This window comes from Rhamphochromis sp. 'chilingali' (genome assembly GCF_963969265.1).
Source record: "Rhamphochromis sp. 'chilingali' genome assembly, chromosome: 20".
In the NCBI taxonomy this organism is placed as follows: Eukaryota; Metazoa; Chordata; class Actinopteri; order Cichliformes; family Cichlidae; genus Rhamphochromis; species Rhamphochromis sp. 'chilingali'.
In genome coordinates, this window is record NC_137947.1 from 25,975,170 (window position 1) to 25,993,135 (window position 17,966).

At 40.2% G+C, this 17,966-nt stretch overlaps 1 protein-coding gene across 3 annotated transcripts in view; it reads left to right on the forward strand.

The window, feature by feature from the left end:
* Nucleotides 1-17,966, forward strand: part of wdpcp (WD repeat containing planar cell polarity effector) — an 88,608-nt gene that overhangs the window by 21,223 nt on the left and 49,419 nt on the right. For all 3 annotated transcript variants that reach the window (XM_080869437.1, XM_080869435.1, XM_080869436.1), the window contains exons 2-7: nucleotides 2,258-2,342; nucleotides 5,473-5,517; nucleotides 9,059-9,109; nucleotides 11,991-12,061; nucleotides 13,017-13,076; nucleotides 14,207-14,321. In XM_080869437.1, the coding sequence (XP_080725563.1) occupies nucleotides 2,282-2,342; nucleotides 5,473-5,517; nucleotides 9,059-9,109; nucleotides 11,991-12,061; nucleotides 13,017-13,076; nucleotides 14,207-14,321 (403 nt within the window). In that variant the 5' untranslated portion in view covers nucleotides 2,258-2,281. The remainder of the gene's footprint in view (nucleotides 1-2,257; nucleotides 2,343-5,472; nucleotides 5,518-9,058; nucleotides 9,110-11,990; nucleotides 12,062-13,016; nucleotides 13,077-14,206; nucleotides 14,322-17,966) is intronic.

Consider the following 17,966-nt stretch of genomic DNA (forward strand, 5'->3'; position numbering starts at 1 on the left):
AATTTTATTTTATTTACTTAACATCAGTTCACAACAACAGTCACTTCAGGGTGCTTCATATCTTATGTAAAAACCCTACAATATGACATGTAAAGCAGGATTTTGTCCAGGCTCAAAATGGAATTTTTGTGAGCACAAATGTTCACACATAAGCACATTTGGTCTGCATATATTTAAAGCAATGAGTCTGTGTTACCTTACTTAACAGAGGTCCATGCATATTCCTTTTATTCTTGGCAATTTGATTAAAAATGTATTTTATGCTTGAGTAAATTAAACCCCCACTCAAACAGAGCTGGTGGAGAAATATTTTTATTGCAGTTCTGGTAATTTTCCTTTGCGGGAGAAAACCAAAGCCTCACTGTCTAGATAAATATTAGTCCTCATTTCAGCTGAGTGCATTTATATCATTTATGTTTCCATTAGTTTATTCTTTGCTTTGCTCTCAGCCTGACTATGTGCATCTCCGTTCCTTAAGTTTAGGACAGTATGCAGCGTTACAAGAAGCATAAAGAGCATGAGAGTGAACAATCAATAGGGAGTAACTAACAGGGAAAGCTTTTCATTTGTGCCTTTCAGACATTTCAACTCCCTTGATGGCAACAACTAATAACTGCGACCCTCAGAGCAGTAGTGATAGCACTTGTGATTTTATTATTCCGCTGAGAAATGTTTTTTTTATTTATTTCCGAAACATCACAGCAGTTTGGTTATTGTTTATACAGTCTGACTAAAAACCAGTCAACAACAGTAGTACAGGGGGACACCAAACAAAGGGCATGAGAAGACAGCCACAGCTCAACCCTTTAAGGAAGCAATGGAAACTGCCTGGAGAATAAAGTGTGTAATAAAGAAGGAAAGCAGAGGCTGTGAATCTGGAATGCTGACTGGTTTGTCTGAGCTGTCAGCCCCAAAGTGTTCGTCCTTCAGTCCTCAGTGATGTGTGAATGAATGCGCAAGCATCACCGCTTGTGACCTTGTTTCGGTGTCAGTCTGAGTTCATGCACACGTCTGTCTTTTTGGTATGTTCATATTAATTAGTTGCAGTTATTCCATCTTACCAGTACTTCAGGTGTAGCAGGAAGGTTTGCCTCCAGAAGAGTTTTGTCCTGCATGCAGGTATTTGTCATGTGTTTTTTAAATAACACCTTGCCATTACTCCTACTCCTGATAATCGACTACTAGCACTCATACCACTAATACAGACATAATAGGAAAATCTGATTACACTGTTACATTTCCTATTTTTAAATGTTAATCTGGCTGCAGTGCTGTGCCATACTCTGATTATATGTTGATCTTGATAATATTTTTGTGTGACACCACTGAAAGTTTTTTTTCTCTCTACTTTTGTCTTGGCATACTGTATTATCTGAATTAAACTTCACAAGCACATTGCAAGCCTACCAGGGCCCCACTGGGCCTGTGTGCCAGGATGCACTTATGCCACAGCCATTCGTCCATCTGTCCACAATTAAAAAGAATCACTTCTCCTCCTACAACATTTTCAGAATTTAATCAGACAAGTGCACATTGATCACCTAATGAGTCTTCACGTGTGTTCAAGGTCAAGCTTACAGGCACTTTTCTACTTTCACAAGAATTGCACCACCTCCTAGAGTATTGTACAGATTTTAGTGGAATTTGGCCATATTGATCATGTAATTAGTTTTCACTTACACTGAGTTTAAGGTCAAGATTACATTTGTTTTTTCTGAGCAATAACCTGGGGTTTGTGAGTGATCGTGAGCAGGGTAAGGTACTGCATCACTCATGTTCTGGTTAGTCAGTGCAGGTATTTGTTAATGCATCTTATTCGCTGTTCTACTAATTAATATGGGCTAAATCATTCATTGCTTCATCTAAATGCAGTGCTAGATTGCTGGTATAACGGTGCGCTTGAATTGAGAAAAAAAAAAACAAACAAACCCAAAAACTCCTGTATCTCTTTTCTCCTGTATGCATATTCTACCACCCACTCCACCCACTGCTTCATGTCCTTCCCTCTTTTATTTTTCACTATCAGTAATAAAAACTTTGAAAAGGAAAAGGACACCACCTCATCTCTGGTTGTCATTAAAGTGTATGCATTTGTATTTGTAGGCCCGTGTCCCTACATGCAATGCTTCGCTTGACCCTTTGACATAAATGGCCCTGTCTATTATGTCTCCTCATTAAGATATTTATCTGTGGTCGTGTTTGGTCTGCCCCTTCTTCGTCTTCATTTGTTCTTTCTCTCACTTGTCCCTCTCCTCAGACTTGGGTTACGCACCTCCATCAGATGGCGTTCTGCCTGGCTGAGCTGCACTTGTGGTCCACTAAGGGCTCACTTCAAGTTAAAGGTACAACTTATCAACATGTTCAATCTCCCTCCCCTCTCTCCTGGATTCCCTCCTTTCCTCTTTCTCCCTCTGCCTTGTTCTGGCTCTTTCTGTCATCACTCACTTTGTTGATGCACTTTCTAAGTACTTAGATCTACTTTTGCAATCTGACTTTCACTTCACATCATTTTTCAATGAATCTGTTTGCACTTTCTCCTGATTTCAGTGTTTATTGCATCATACCTTAAATTCTTTATATTGTTTTTACCTTTTTTGAACACAAGCAGTTACAGAAACCAGGAAGACATCCATGTGTTGGCCAAGGATTCCAGATTTGTTGACAAGGAAAGATTTAATATCTTATCCACTTTCTAGCCTCCCTTCTTCCTATTTTGCTAAAATGCCTTTCCCACTACAAGGTCGCTAGTTTAAAAATACAAATAAATGAAACAAAAGCTAACTAAAAAGAGTCATCTGGCTTTGAGAAGCTTTTTCCAAACAGTGCTGTACAAGACCTGAAAACTATTGACATTGAGAAACTGCCTTGTTGGGCCAAGTGTGGTCTAAGTTTTACTTTTCTGGTAGTTTTTGTGAGGTACCCTACTCTTCACCTATCAGTCCATCTCGTTTCTCCATTTTCTTGTTTTCTCTTCCCTTCCTTTCTGTCTTGTCTTTCACAGTCTGCTGAGCTTCAGGCGAAGATAGTGTCTCTCTGAGGCTGTGTGTGTGTGTGTGTGTGTGTGTGTGTGTGTGTGTGTGTGTGTGTGTGTGTGTGTGTGTGTGTGTGTGTGTGTGTGTGTATCAGCCTATGTGTACACACAGAGGTACGGGAGGGTGTTTATCATAGGTGACAGTGACATATCCTTATTTGTTTGTTATTTTTTTCTCCCCGCTGTGTGTGTTTTCTGCTATCTGAGAAAACGTGGATAGATCCATCTGAGGGAAGAGACCTGGTCGCTGAGGTGTGACGCTCCCTATCACCACCTTTCTTACATCATATACGCCTACCTCAGAAACAAAAGTATAGAACTTAGAAAAGCAGTACAGTGCTGTGAAATGCTGTGTGTGTGTATGTGTTCTGCATGTGCTAATCACATTTTTAATAACCGCTGACAGCATTGCACAGCTCGACTACTTTTGCACAGGGGGACCTCAACAGAAGTCAACAGATTTTAAATAAGGATGCTGATTTGATCTAGAGACTGCCACATGAGGACATCAACACAGAATTAATTGGGGTTTGTGTCCTTGTGTGGAAAAACCGAGAATTTTGCATAACAAAAAATTCCCGTATGAAGCCTTTTAATTCCTTAATTGTAGACAAAAAAGGAAGCAAGCTTACAATCTTTCTGTTACTTGTGCTTCATTGCTGCTTGGGAACCAAAAGGCCTGATTTTGATTTCCGTGTGTCCGTAATTATTTCTTGTGTTGGTGCATCAAGTGGTGCTAATCACAAAGTCGTCATGTCCTGATGTTTTTTTACGAGGTGTCAGCGGGTTGACACCTCGGGTTGAAAGAAATAGAACGAAATAGAAGACAGGACTTTTTTTTACCCTCATGTGTCCCCGGTCTTTGTTGTGGTCAGTTTTGTTTTTTTAGGGGCAGAAATATTTGTCTCTGTAGTTTTTTCACTTCTTTCTTTCCCTCACATCAATTCCAATAGTTTTAGCAGTCTCCCTCCAGGAATTTGCTGACTTTTGTAAGTCCTTATACTGATGCTATGATTATTATCCTTTATACTGAGGCAATGATTGTTGTTCTGTCACTGATAAATTAAACAGCTGTGGCAAAAAAGTGCTGAACAGGCAAACCATAACAGTTGCAGCCTGCATAGACCCGACATGTAGTTACTTTTCTCTGATTTTGTACGCTAACCATTATTTGACATTTTGCCCACTTAAGCAGGATACTATTAAATTATACGATTACAGGATATAATTAAAAGTAAGGTAAAATGTGGTGATCGACTTTGAACAACTCGAACTTTAATAATGTGTTCGTCTGGATATGGGACAGGACTTCAGGTGTCTCTTGGTAAACAAATCTTTCCTTGCATCATCTGTGTTAAATATGTGCTGTAGGTGTGCAATAATGTCTTCCGAAACCCTACGCTGTAACTTGTGCCACTGTGCACATTGCATAAATGCGTCTGCAATGACTGTGATTGGTGTATTTAGTAAGATTTTCTCCTGTGCATTTATAGCGACTACATTTTTTGCTGTACTTGGATAAAATGCAAAAGTATAAATCATGAATTTCCCGTGACACAAATGGATCACGAAAGGTTTTTCTTTCAAAACACAGATCCACGTGATTTGAGGACATCTTAGTCATTGTTTAATCTAGATCATATTATGTCTGTCAGAAAGCAACCCTAAACTGTTACTTAAGGCTGTGGGTTTTCAGTGAGATGCATTTGCAAGACTGAATCTGTCCTAATTTTTAAAACCAAGCAATTTTTGCATATGTTTCCCATACGGTATGTGTGGTATATGTGTTTGTTTGTCTGTCTGTATGTGTTTGTGTGTCTGCCATCAGCCCTCCTGTTGTATTAGTGTGACCTGGCCTCAGGAGCAGCAGCAGAGGCAGCAAGAGTAGTGGAGCGATAAAGAAACGATGTGTTGTGCGAATCTGAAGCTGGCTGCTTATGGTTTTGGGGCCTGCAGGAATAACTCTCACAGAAAAAGTCTCAGCTCAGCAGTTTGTGTGCGTATGTGTGTATATTTATCTGTGCGCATATATGTGGGTGTGTGTGTGTTTTTGTGCTTGTTGCATGCCCTGTGTATGTCGGTCATACGTTTCTGTAGCTGTCCACAGACTCTTTATCTGCTTTTTTTAAATGTATATGTTGCATGTGTGTAAATCAGTGTTTGTCCCTTAGGTGGGATGGGTGAAGGCACACTCCTGTCTTTACTAATACCCCTCAGCCCCCCTTCTATATTGGCTCGGACCCCCCCCCAGCCCACCCTACCACCTCCTCCTTCTCCCTCACAGGGTCTTATCTAAACTGTGGTGCTGGCAGACGGGACAGGCCACTGGCTGATAGCGATTGTTTATCCCACGGTGCGAAATTGCTGATCTGTCTTCTGCTTTTCCCTGACAGCTAGATGTTCATCTCTCTCTCTCTCTTTCTCCCTCTCTTGCCCCACAGATACAGATATTGGCACCTATCAGTACTACGATAAAGGAGAGCCAGGTAAATAGTGTTTATATTGGATGTCTGTTTGTGTTTAAGATAAGTTGCATTTGCCTTGTTTTTGGGACGTATGCGATTTCCTTATATATAAAGAAGGGCTTTTTGCTGCCTCCTGACACACAGATTATTGGCCCTGCGTATTTTGGTGTCCTACACACATTGACTTGTCCACATAGAGGCTATTAGTATGTAGGATTTACACCCTAAAACCTTATATACACATGCACATACTGCTCACACACGAAAATTATATTAGGCCTCCTTGGTTCTATCTCTTACACTGCCTGTGTTCCTGTTGACCCGGGGTCCTGCCACATAGCGATAGGAAAACTAAGCTGTTGACTTTCTCCTGGATCACATAGCAAGAGGCCCCATGCAGTCCAGCTTCATATTGCCTCAGGCCAGGAGGCTTCCCTTACCATCAGGAAGTGCTCAAATCGCTCTCCCACCGTCTTTGCTGCCTGGGGACGTTCTCCCTTATCCTTCAGGTTTCTCCCCCTTTTTTCCCACATGAGTGGAAACTCTCTTTTGAGAGGATGGGCTACTATATTATCACTAACAAGCTTGTTTAGCAAACTGCATCCATAAACTACTGGGGAACAGTTAATAGATAGCTGAATAGTGCCAAGTAAAATACATTTAATACAAATAAAACACTAGAATTATACTGAATCTTCTTGGAGAGTCTTTTAAAACATTTAACCAAACAACAAATGCTGTTATTTCAAAAGGCACCACTGACACTGTTCCACGTCTAAGTGAAGCCAACAAAAGATTGCTGGTTCAATTCCAGTCAGAGACCTAAATCCCTTTAGGGGTTGTGTCAGGAGGGGCATGCGGTGTAAACCTCTGCCACATCAAACATGTGAAGCTACAATTTGTGATAAATGAGCTGCCCACGTAGCACTATAAAGTACTGCAGTTACACATGTTTCAATATGTAAAGTACAGTGACACACTTATATGGCTGAACTTTTAACATCACTCAGGCACAACAATAAAACCACTATCAAAGTGAAAATTCACTATGCTGCTGGGAAATCCTAGGGTTTTTTAGCACCTCGTCATGGGACATGAAGCATTCCCAGCTGGTCCCTGTGCCCCCGTTTATTATAAAAGAAAATGATCAGGAGCAATCTGACAGACAGGTAGACTTGCCTTCCAAACTCCCCAGATTTCTATCCAGTTGGGCATCTACAAGATATGCCAGAACAACCCTGATCTATAGAAGCTCCACGCTGTAACCCACAAGACCCAACAGATCCGCTGCCAGTGTCCCAGTGCCAGACACCACAAGACACCCCCACAGATCCTGGTCCATCCCCTAACAAGTCAAAGCTGTTTTGGTGCCACGAGGAGGACTCACACGATACTACGTAGATTATTTTAATGTTTTAGCTGATAAGTTTTTTTCTTTTTTGTTTTGTTGTTTTAGCCCAAGAGTCTATCTTACCCTGAGATTTGTCAGCTTATATAAAAGAATTGACATGTTTTTAATTCTGTAGGTTTTGCTTCATTTTCAGTGGAAAATATCAGGACTTGTCTTATCTGAAGACATTTCAATATTTTCATCTGCTGCAATTGGTGAGATGTTTTTGGCAAAACTACTGTACTTTTTTTTTTTAAAACGACTGCTCACATTTTTATGTTTGACTGCTTGGAAGTAATGCAAAGATCTGATCGAACTTGAAATTAATATTACTAATTATATAATGAATATTACTTTATAACCACAATAATTTAGACACTTGGGTTTTTATGCATCTAACAAAGGTTAATTGATATTAGCCTTAGCATTCATGTGGCTTTTTAAGTTTTAAGTTTGATTTGTTTGGGTGAACCAAAATCTAAAATCTGGGACCATCCTCTTTCACCTTACACACAGTGGTTTGGTTTGGTACATATTTTAAATGGAACGGGTTTAACTAATCGTATCTTCCGGTGTAGTGTAGATATAGACCTAAATATCTTTGTTTCATCAGTTCTGTAACATTCCTGTAATCTGTCGCAGTCTCACACTATATGTTTCAGCGCCTTTGTCATGGATTTCCTTTGCTTTGTCATAGTTTTCTGTTTTGTTCTTATTTTGTGTACAGTAAGTCTCCCTGTCTCGTCTCTCCTCTCCGTCTTCCTTTCGCTCTCATCAGGAGGTTTTCTCCCTTCTCTCTCATCTGAGAAGCTGCCTTCTCTTTCATTCCAATCTTCAGTGTAGAGACGATGCTCTTGCTCCAAATCCTTTCATTTGGAGGATTACTAAAGTGTGGCTTGATATCAGAGTGGAGGGAGGAGTGGGGAAGCCGTGGGAGGAGGAGGGAGGGGAGAATCACAATCCAAAAGTATCACAACATTTTCACACAGCGGTGTAACGATAGCTTGGGTCATGATTCGATTTCATATACAATAGATTACATTGGATTACAATAGAATTTGAATGTTTTCTTTTCTCTGTGGCATTCAGCTTATATAAATAAGAGAAACTTTGTATGCAAAACTTTAAAAAACTGCATAACAATGATCTCCATAATGAGGTGGCATGTTTTGAAATGTAAAGATCCCTACAGGCCTGTAGTATTACAAAGCCTCTATAAAAATGGGTTTTGATTTTTGATGTTTCTCTTCAACACTGAATGTTCATATTAGACCAAATAAGCAACGTTCAAGTTGAAAACAACTTAAAGCATTTTTTGGTATGCAGAAATTGCTTTATTAGAATTATGTGGGTATGGTTAGATTAATTTTGATTGGTGGTGACCAAAAAAGTCCTCAGATTTTCAGTAACAGTATGCAATATCACCTTTTGTACCATGTGTTTATGCAGGACCTCGTCACTTATAGGTACAAAGCTGAGAAAAGCAACATTTTCTACTTTGCATGTGTGTAAAGTTTTTTGGGGTTTTTTTTAAGTTTTTTTAGTTTTTTGGTCATTTAAGCAAAATTCACATGTTTTGTTTTGGGTTTTTTTTTTTTTTTAAACACATTGTAAAAAAATTAATCTTTGTATATCGGTAAGACTTCAATGATTGGTTGGTCACTCTAGCCACGAGCATCATTAAAATCAGATTTTGTGTCTAGTTGTTTGTGTTTACCTTTGTTGCTTCCACCTGTCCCCACTAGAGGGAGACCCAAGCTCACTGGAGCAGCTCTGGGGGTCCCCAGCAGCCAGCCCCCCCTCTCCACGCTCCACAGCCCCAGAGCAGGTGCCCATGTCTGGGCCTGTCTGGCCCTTCACCCCCTTATCTGATTAATACTACTAATCCTGGAGGTGTTCCTGCCTGCCAGAGAGGCGGGCCACCAGACTGGCCACTGTCTTGCTCAGGGCAGCCAGGCCGTAAGGCATGGTTGTGGGTTGTACTTTGCCAACATGACCCCTTGGAGCTAAGGGGATGTTTGAGCTCCAGCTTAGTTTTCTTTTTCTGTCTACATCATATAATAAAACTAGATAGCATATTTAAATAATCCCAAATATTGTCCTTTTTTGTATTTTCTATATATTCCAATAATTCTAATAAATCCCTTAATATGGCTTCTTTATTGTTCCCAGCCATTTCCCTGGATCATCACTACTACAATGACAAACTCCAGTTCTGTGAAGGTAAGTTTTCCAGCAGTATCCAAAGAGTGATTGTCACAATTGTGTCTTTCTTTGAGCTCTGGTCATCTCGCCATTGGATGACCATCCTTCAGAAATCACTGCAATACTCAGTCAGCTGTCCTGTTTTCCTCTTTTCGCTCTCTCCCACCCTCTCTTCCCTCACACTCGCGCTGCTTTTCACCCAGTGGTGGAATACAAACACCCTTATCAGGAGACGAACACTCATCCCCCTGCCCTCTTCTCCCTCCCCTCGCTCTCCTGCCCCCTCCTGCACTCACCCTCCACATTCTCATTTGCATGTATCTGTTTACCTCTTCTTCCCACTTATTCTTAATAGAGAAACCCCACTCCTTAATGGTTCGTTTCTATAAAGATGAAAAGAGAGGCTGTAAAATACACAGATAGGCAAGTGATTGCACCACATTGGAAACACCACTCCTTCATTTCCTTTTTTTCCCCCCACTGAACTTCATGTATATGTGTGGGCAGAAGCACAAATTCAATTAACTGTTTTTTTTTTTCATTCTATATGCTTCTTTCCCTGTTTAACCACTAGAGATGGAGGGGGGAGAAATGGAGGGCTGGAAAATTAAAATAAGGGGGGCCTTGGTGTGGTACTGGTTGAGATATGTTCTGCTAAATGTGAGCTTGCATTTAGGAGATAACTTGTATAAGAGCACCAGAAGTCCTTGATTCTCCTCAAGTATCGGTTTGTGTGCTTTAAAGAGACATTTTGCTTTCAGTAGAATATTTTTGCTTTATAAAGTAAAGTGTAAACAACTCACATACCTGCTGGTACTCCGTTGGTTGTACCATTAATTCATAGATAAGGAGATATGTCTTTTAAATGTCTCACATTTTTGTTAATAGCTCCAATCAGGGTGCCTGTCAATAACAGTCAATTAAACTTGAACTTTATTAAGTACTGTGTGGTGCATGTGTTAGTGTTATTTCGATAATATGATAAAGATGAAAATGATGTATATAATGCTTAAAAAATTGGAAAATATGCAGGTGAGGTGAAGGCAGTGGCGCAAATCAAAAGATACATCTATTCATTCATTTTCTTCCACTTATCCAATTCAGTAGTAGCAGTTTTAGTGTTGGGGGCACATATGACTCATGAGATAGAACTGCTCATCTACTAGGTTGGTGGTTTCATCGCAGACTCCATATGTTGGAAGCGAATCACAAATTGACCCCAGTGCATCCGTCAGAGTGTGAGTGTGTGTGAGTAATGGTTAGAAAGCCTTAATTAAAGGTATAGATTAAAAACACTGAACAGTCCTTTTTCCATTTACTTGTTTAGGTTTAGGGAAAAGTTGAAATACTTCTGCTTCTAGTACATGCTTTGACACTCTGGAAGTTACTAATCATTTAAGAAACTTTTTATTTGCAATCATTAAAAAAATGCATAATGTAGTTCTACTAAAAGCTAATTTCTTTATATATCACAATAAACATATATTATAACCTAATCAATTATATCACTGTTAAAAGTACAATGAAGAAATTACCAAAGTTTATTATCAATTTACATTCTTTAATGTATTTTAGGTATTATACAGTGTTACATTTAAGATAAGATGTCATTAGTGCCCTATTTGTATAAAATATGCAAAGTAAATCCAAAAACGCCTAATTAACCAGTTTTATCATTGGCTATCAAGCCAATCTTTTTCAGAGGCTCTTTAAAACCTCTGACTGTTCTTTTCAGTACTGTCATTTCCACCTATGCACTATTGGCTACTTCCTCTTCTGCTCCAATTTCTTAAGTTTACTGGAAGAGAATGGATCAACTCAAAAAGAGAAACTCTTTCAATTAGTGTTTAGAATATATTTAGAATAGAAGTAAGCGTAAGCGTAAGGCTACATTTTTTTGGCCTGTACAATGACGCTGCAGGCAATAATAACATGTAAATCTCCACATAGAAAGGCCTCAACTGACTCAGACCAGGACCCTTCTGGCTGAGTGCTAACCATCAAACATCTGCACCACGGTAAATGCTGTAGAACTACTCAAATGTGTCCACATGTTGTACTTTTCTCCCACTAGATTACTTAGCAGAGCAAATAACTCTGTCTTTAGTTCTTTCAGTGCAGTAGATTACAAACTTCCTGAGGTAAGGTCAGCTTTATTGCCAAAGCTTTCAGTAAGGAGTTCCCCATTGCCTCCTCAAACCATATTTGTGGTTGAATCACGTGGAGGTTCATTTCGCTGTCTGCACTCTTAGCAAAGACAATTACGCTACAATCCTGGAAATCTGATGTTTGAAAAGTGGTAAAGGAATTAGAAAATGGATCACACCTAGAGAAAATTGTATACAAACAAAAAAGGGACCAATTAGAAGGAAATAGACTAAACTGACTGTTCAAATGATTGGTTATTGGTGCAACAGATAAACTAATAAGTCATTACTGATTAAACGACTGGCTATGTGATCATTCCCCGTGTTCCCATGTATGTGTTTGGTGTTTTTTAAAAACTTCTCTTTTTTGTACATCTGTAATGTGCAAACATTAATACACGTGTTTAAAAAAAATCTTAATAGTTATTGGATTTTTCTTTCTGTTTTTGAACTCAGACATTAATTGTTTGTCTTGGAGCAGTGCAGCAACTCTCTCTGCATGCATTCACAAACACAATCACTGGCATGTGGACCGCCTGCCTCATCTACCTACATCTCCTCATTCCACCTGGCCTTCATTCCTCATATCGTCTCTTCTCACACTCAGATCTCTATTAACTTTTATCATTTCCGGGTTTTGGGCGCCACATTCTTCTCAATTCCCATGAGTGGCTTTTTAAAAAATGTCCGTGTCTGTGTTAAAAAGTTAAGTCACATGATCTCCCGGCTTTTCTTGTGTTTTTCCTCTGTAGCTCGAGGCTATTCGTGGACTCCCAGGAACCGCCGACCAGAAAAGCTACGCGATTCGCTGAAGGAGTTGGAGGTACCCGCCTCCTCTTTTCAGTAGCCCCCACCACCAACTTCACCACCACCATCCCTCCTGGATGCCCCCCATCTTCTTCCTCCCTCTGGGGATTTTTGGAGTTTTCCCTTTCCGAAACGGCCGATTGATTAACAAATAGGGGCATTCTCTCTTTTCTCCCTCTCCCTTCACTCTCCCTGTCGTTCCCGTTTGTTCTCCTCTCTCCCTCTTCTCTCTCATCACCTCTCTTTCGGCCGAGCTCTGTCATCGAGGGGGATATTTGAGGGGATCAGGGGCCTGCCTGCAGCCCCCTCATCCCTCCTCTTCCTCCTTCTTCCCCTCGCTCTCCTACCCCCCTCCCTTCTTCCCCTCTGTACTTGTAGCAGTACAGACCTAGCTTTGTTTGGAACCTGTCTATGGCTGTCACACACACAGATGCACACACACACACTTTCCCCACCCATCCACCTCCCTCCTCTCACCCGTAACCATTGTCTGAAACTAGAAACACCCCAGCTCACCTCCACACCCCACCCTCCGCCTCCTTTTCCATCCCTCTCTCCTCCCATCCAATCACCCCAGCTGGGTTTGGAATGTGGCAGGAATGACTGACCTTACACACACACACACACACACACACACACACACACACACACACACACACACACACACACACACACACACAGAGTTGTTACCTGCACCCCTTTCTCAACCCTCTTCCACCTCTTCATGAGCAGGAACTGCTGCAGTGACCTCCTGTGGTGGCAGTTGCCTGGTACTGTGTGCTACCAAGACAATTTATGCATTAGAAAGTTAGCGAATTGTGACTCCAGAAACTTACACAGACATATTTTTTGCTGTTTAATTTCCCACTCTGTCTAAAGCACCTGTCTGGTCTCAGCTCACTTTTGTTGCGTTACTTGGTTCAACTCTGTCTCTTTGTCTTTCTCTCCGTTTGTCCATCGTGCTCATTCAGGAACTGTTGCAGACCAACACCTGCATTCACACCAGATGGAGAAACAAGCACTGCTGCCAGGTATACACCCTCCTAAGCCCAAGACCTACTGTGTGGAAGTAGAGACACACACACATACACTCAGATATGTCTTTGTGGGTGAAGTTTCAAGAGTTTCTCTTTATTATACTACCGCTTACTAGTTCATCTCAAACAATATCAGTATAATTACAACATGGCATTTTTAAAAATCCCTAAGGCTGATTTGCATGTTGCTAATCCTGGTAAAAGCAAGTTTCTAGTTTTTTTAAATGTTAGTAATATGTGAATTTGTTTATTGTGTCATCCCCGAGCACGATCATTTCTTTAACCCCAAGTGATAACAGAGTAGTGAATCTGAGAGTTAAGCTAATTTCTTTAGAAATTAAACTTGTATTAAAATATCAGTTTTATTTTGCTAAGATTAACACAGAAAAATCCCCAAATTTCTTTAGCATCTAACCTACTAGTCCCTCTTTAGGACTCTCGGTTTATAAAAGAAAAATGATTTCCTTCACTATTTTCTTTCTTTCTTGAAATGAGCTAGAAAGACTCACTCTAGACATATTTCTAATATTAAAGATAATCTAAAGAGTAAACAAATTCAAACTATGCCACCAATCATAACAAGGATAAATAAACTGTATTTAATTCAAGTTCATTTTTCCCAGCTTCTTATGAGCATGAATGGAAGCCAGAAGCTGCTGTTTGAATTAGTAACATCATCCTTGGGTTGTAGTAGGAGCACGTAGAGCTGCACATCTCCTTTGGAGCCACGCATTTCTTGTCTTCTTTATGTCTTGATTATTGCTAAGTCAAAATCTGGTACATAGTCTCAACATTTAAGAAAATTACCTGGTTTAATTTCAGATGATAAACTTCATATGTGATGTCTTCTACATCACTAGAAGTCAATTTTCGCTGTTTTATGCAATGCATGCTTCACGTTTCCACATTAAAGTTCTTCCCAAAGTTACCTGTTGGATTTTAATTGTGATGTTACACTTCCTCCTCATAGGTGCACACCTTGTACATTATCTGTGACATTAAATGGGCTTTAAACTCAACAAAGGAGCTGCTCATTGTTGAATGGTGTAATAGAGAGACTAGACTAAATCTCTTTTAGCTGTAGTCATTCTGAGGTTTCTGTTTTTGTGTGTGCTGTCCTGCAGGTCATGCTCAGCAGTGGAGTGCTGGTGACCCTGACTGTACAAGGACCTCAGCTCGAACAAGTGTGTATAGACCGTACATTAGTGGGCCGACTACCAGCCAGCACGGTGACGCATGGTTAGTTGTAGAGGCACACTGACATAATGAATTCTTTACCCCCTAGCACATCATCACAGGACCCTAACTTAAAAAAAACCCCTACACTTTGAAGAAAGTGATCCTGGCCCTTACTTATTGACTTTTAGCTTTATAAGCAGACATACTCATATACTTAAGCCCCCCTATAAAATCAGGCTACTTTAATAGACAGACTTTAGGACTGCATTTTTAAAATGTGAAAATTGCAAACATTTGGACTTTTCACTGTATTTTTCCTGTCAAATGGGCCACATCAAGAGAGCCTGAACTTTTTATTTAGTCAGAAGTTGTCCGTTTTAAAAACATCATCCATCGTCTGCCATACTGCACTAAAGAAAGTAAGTAATAAATAAACTGTCACATGACAGGGTATCTTTTTACATCTAATATTCCATTAAATAACTGAAAGTTCTTTTTCTTCACCGTAGAAAATGAGTTAAGTAGCTTAATGTTTCCTTTTGTTTGTGTTTTTTGTACGATGGCACCGTTGTAAAACTAGGATGACTTAAAATAGAGTAATCTGTAACACATTTTTTTCTTGAAGTGTAAGCCCCAGACTTACTGGTGTATTGCTGAAATTACACTTCATTTTCTTAAGACTCTCAGGCTCATTAGTATTATAAATGGATGGTATATTGAACATTAAATTGCACTAAATTAAAGGGGAGCAATTTGGAGAAGTTTCTTTTTTATTATAGCTTAGAAGTGAATAATCTTACTGGTCTCATGTGGCTGTCAAACTAAAATGAGTTTGACACTTATTTGTTTTTTAAAGTCCAGTGATTGTAGCTTTATGTTTCAGGCATTTAAAGCAAGTACAGTTTGATGTATGTTATATGCTTTATTGTAAAGGTATAATAAGAAATTTCTTTGCTTGACCAAACGGTATGAAAGATGAGCAGCGTTTGTATTGACTGAAGGTCTTTAGGCTATGTGGAACATGCATTTTACATTAAATTAAAGTGTTTCAATGCTATATATTTGTGGCCCTTAATTAGTGGCCCTAAGTGCTACTGGGTTTGACAGCCCTGATCAGCTGGTCCAAGACATTCAGGGAGCCTTTAGTGTACAATTAACATCATAAGACATTTTTGACTGTCGTATTGGTTACTTTGGTGCTGCTGATGTTAATTAGTGCTGTTGCAACCGGCATGCCCATTATAGTGTAAACAAAGGGCTTTCTGGTGTATTGTTTTTATTTTTGAATTTACTGAAAGAAATTCTGTTTTTTAGGTGATTTAAATATTCCAGAGGTTCATTGAGCTTTAAGCAGATTTACGGACACAAACACAAACAACCTCTCTCTGCCCACAGCAACAAACAAACAAACAAACAAATGCGAACGCATTAGCATTTAAATGTTCAGTTTTATAAAAACCACAATGACGTCTATACCTCGCACTTTCTCTTACAGCGGCGGCATAGACGCCGCAGTTACACCTGCTCACCCCACATGCATCTACCGTCTACCCTTTCCTCGCCACTCTGTCACGCAAACACTCTCTCGCGCCACACGCGCCAACTCAGACACACATAACAGGTGCCACAGGTGAGCAAGGCGACTCTGCTAGCTAATTGCGGGCAAATCCTTTTGTGCTGTGTGTGTCCAGGGGCCTTCCCTTAAGAGCATCCATCAGTGTTTTTCCCTCCATCGCGCGTTCCTCCAGGGAGTACCGCCCCCCTCGCGCTGCACTCCCTCGCTCTGCAGACCTGGCAGGAGAGAATAAAGGGCTGTGGACACCGGCCCAAATCTGCTAATTATTTCTTTCTTTCTGTATCAATTATTTGTTCATAACACCGCCCTCCCCACTTCCGCCCGGGGTCTCTAGACACTTGATAAAGCCCCCATAGTACACATACACACACAAATTGGCATACAGACATACACACACTTGTCCCCATATGCATACATTTGCGATTACAGATTTTTCATTTCTTATTTTTTTACCCTCTTATAGACAAACAAACACTTTCTGTATGTCCACTCACATTTACACACACAGACACACACACAGGTACACACACACTAACTCATCTCCCGCTGCGCTCCATTCAAAGCCTCAGAGGCACTAATTATTAGAGTAATGGTTGTGAGAGGGTGGGTTCCGGGGATTGTGTGTGTGTGTGTGTGTGTGTGTGTGTGTGTGTGTGTGTGTGTGTGTGTGTGTGTGTGTGTGTGTGTGTGCGCATGTTTTCAGGGTGGTGCAGTCGGTTAGAGGTTCTCACATCTGCCACTTGTTAAATTAGCCTGAGACAATTAGAGTAGAGAGCCTTAGTGGATCACACCATCTAATGCTTACAATGTACAGTTACTAAAACAGTTTACAATTACAGTTTTAACTCCTATATGCGTGTGTCTGTGTGTTTTGGTTTTTCTTGTTGTGTAAGGACATATGTGAGGTCAACGTGTGTTAGATTTTTTTTATATATATCTAAATTACTGCCATGTCAGATAAGTTGAAAACTTACTTAAATTGCTGCTCATATTGATATTTTTTTCACCATCAGTTAATGTGAATATTATTTTCTTCATCGTTTTATTTGTTTAATGCATGAAAAGTAAACCATAACTTCCCGCAGCCAGCCTTTTACAGCCCAAAGTGTATGATTTTCTGTCATGTGTTAGACAGGAAATCCTCATATTGTGAGAAACAATATTTGGCATTTTGCTTGACAATTATGAAAATACTTTTCCTTCATTTTCTTTTACCCAAGCAATTAATTGGCTAAATATTGCAGCTGTAGTCGAATCTTAAATTAAACTCTAAGCCGCTGCGTAATGCCAAAGAATTCATTTTCATTGTCTGAACGGGATTGGACAACTTTCTAAATGGAGAGAAAAAAAGCTTTTTGGTGTTTGTATGCAAACGAAAATCCCTTTGATTTGCATGGTTTCAGCTAAATGTGAGGTTTGGTACTTAAAGCAACTGCATCCAGGTCTGTTTTTATTTCACAAAGCAACAAAGCACACTCGTACTCCTTTGTTAAACTTTGCATCCTGAATGCTGGTTACGACAGTGTTCCTACCATGAGCTCTGATTGCATCATAAAGAGCTGCAGATTACAAACATTTTACACCATCAAAGTATTAGCAGCTTCCTTTGGCCGGTGGCTGGGCCAAGCTGCGCGTATGCTCTACGATTAAGCATCCTTAAGTGATTTTTTCATAGCCGGTTTCATTTACCACTGTTTAAATGTGCTTTGGTTAAGCCCATTGGCCTCTTATGTCAACATGCTGCTGAGGAGATGGCATTAAATGGATTTAGGGGACTGTGTGTGTGTGTGTGTGTGTGTGTGTGTGTGTGTGTGTGTGTGTGTGTGTGTGTGTGTGTGTGTGTGTGTGTGTGTGTGTGTGTGTGTGTGTGTGTGTGTGTGTGTGTGCGCGCATTTTGTCTGAGTACGTTTCGTGGGGCCATGTGTTAGCTTTGCCGTATGCTTGTGGGCGTGAATGCATTTCTACATGTGTTACTGAGTGTAGAAATGCATGCATAAACCGTGGTTGCAGGCTTGTCTGTATGAATGTATTTGTAGCTATCCGTGCATTTGTCTGCAATGGTAGATTTGAATGTGTCTAAAATGTGTGTGCGTCTGGGGTGTTCACGGGTGGGTCATGAAGGTCTGGTT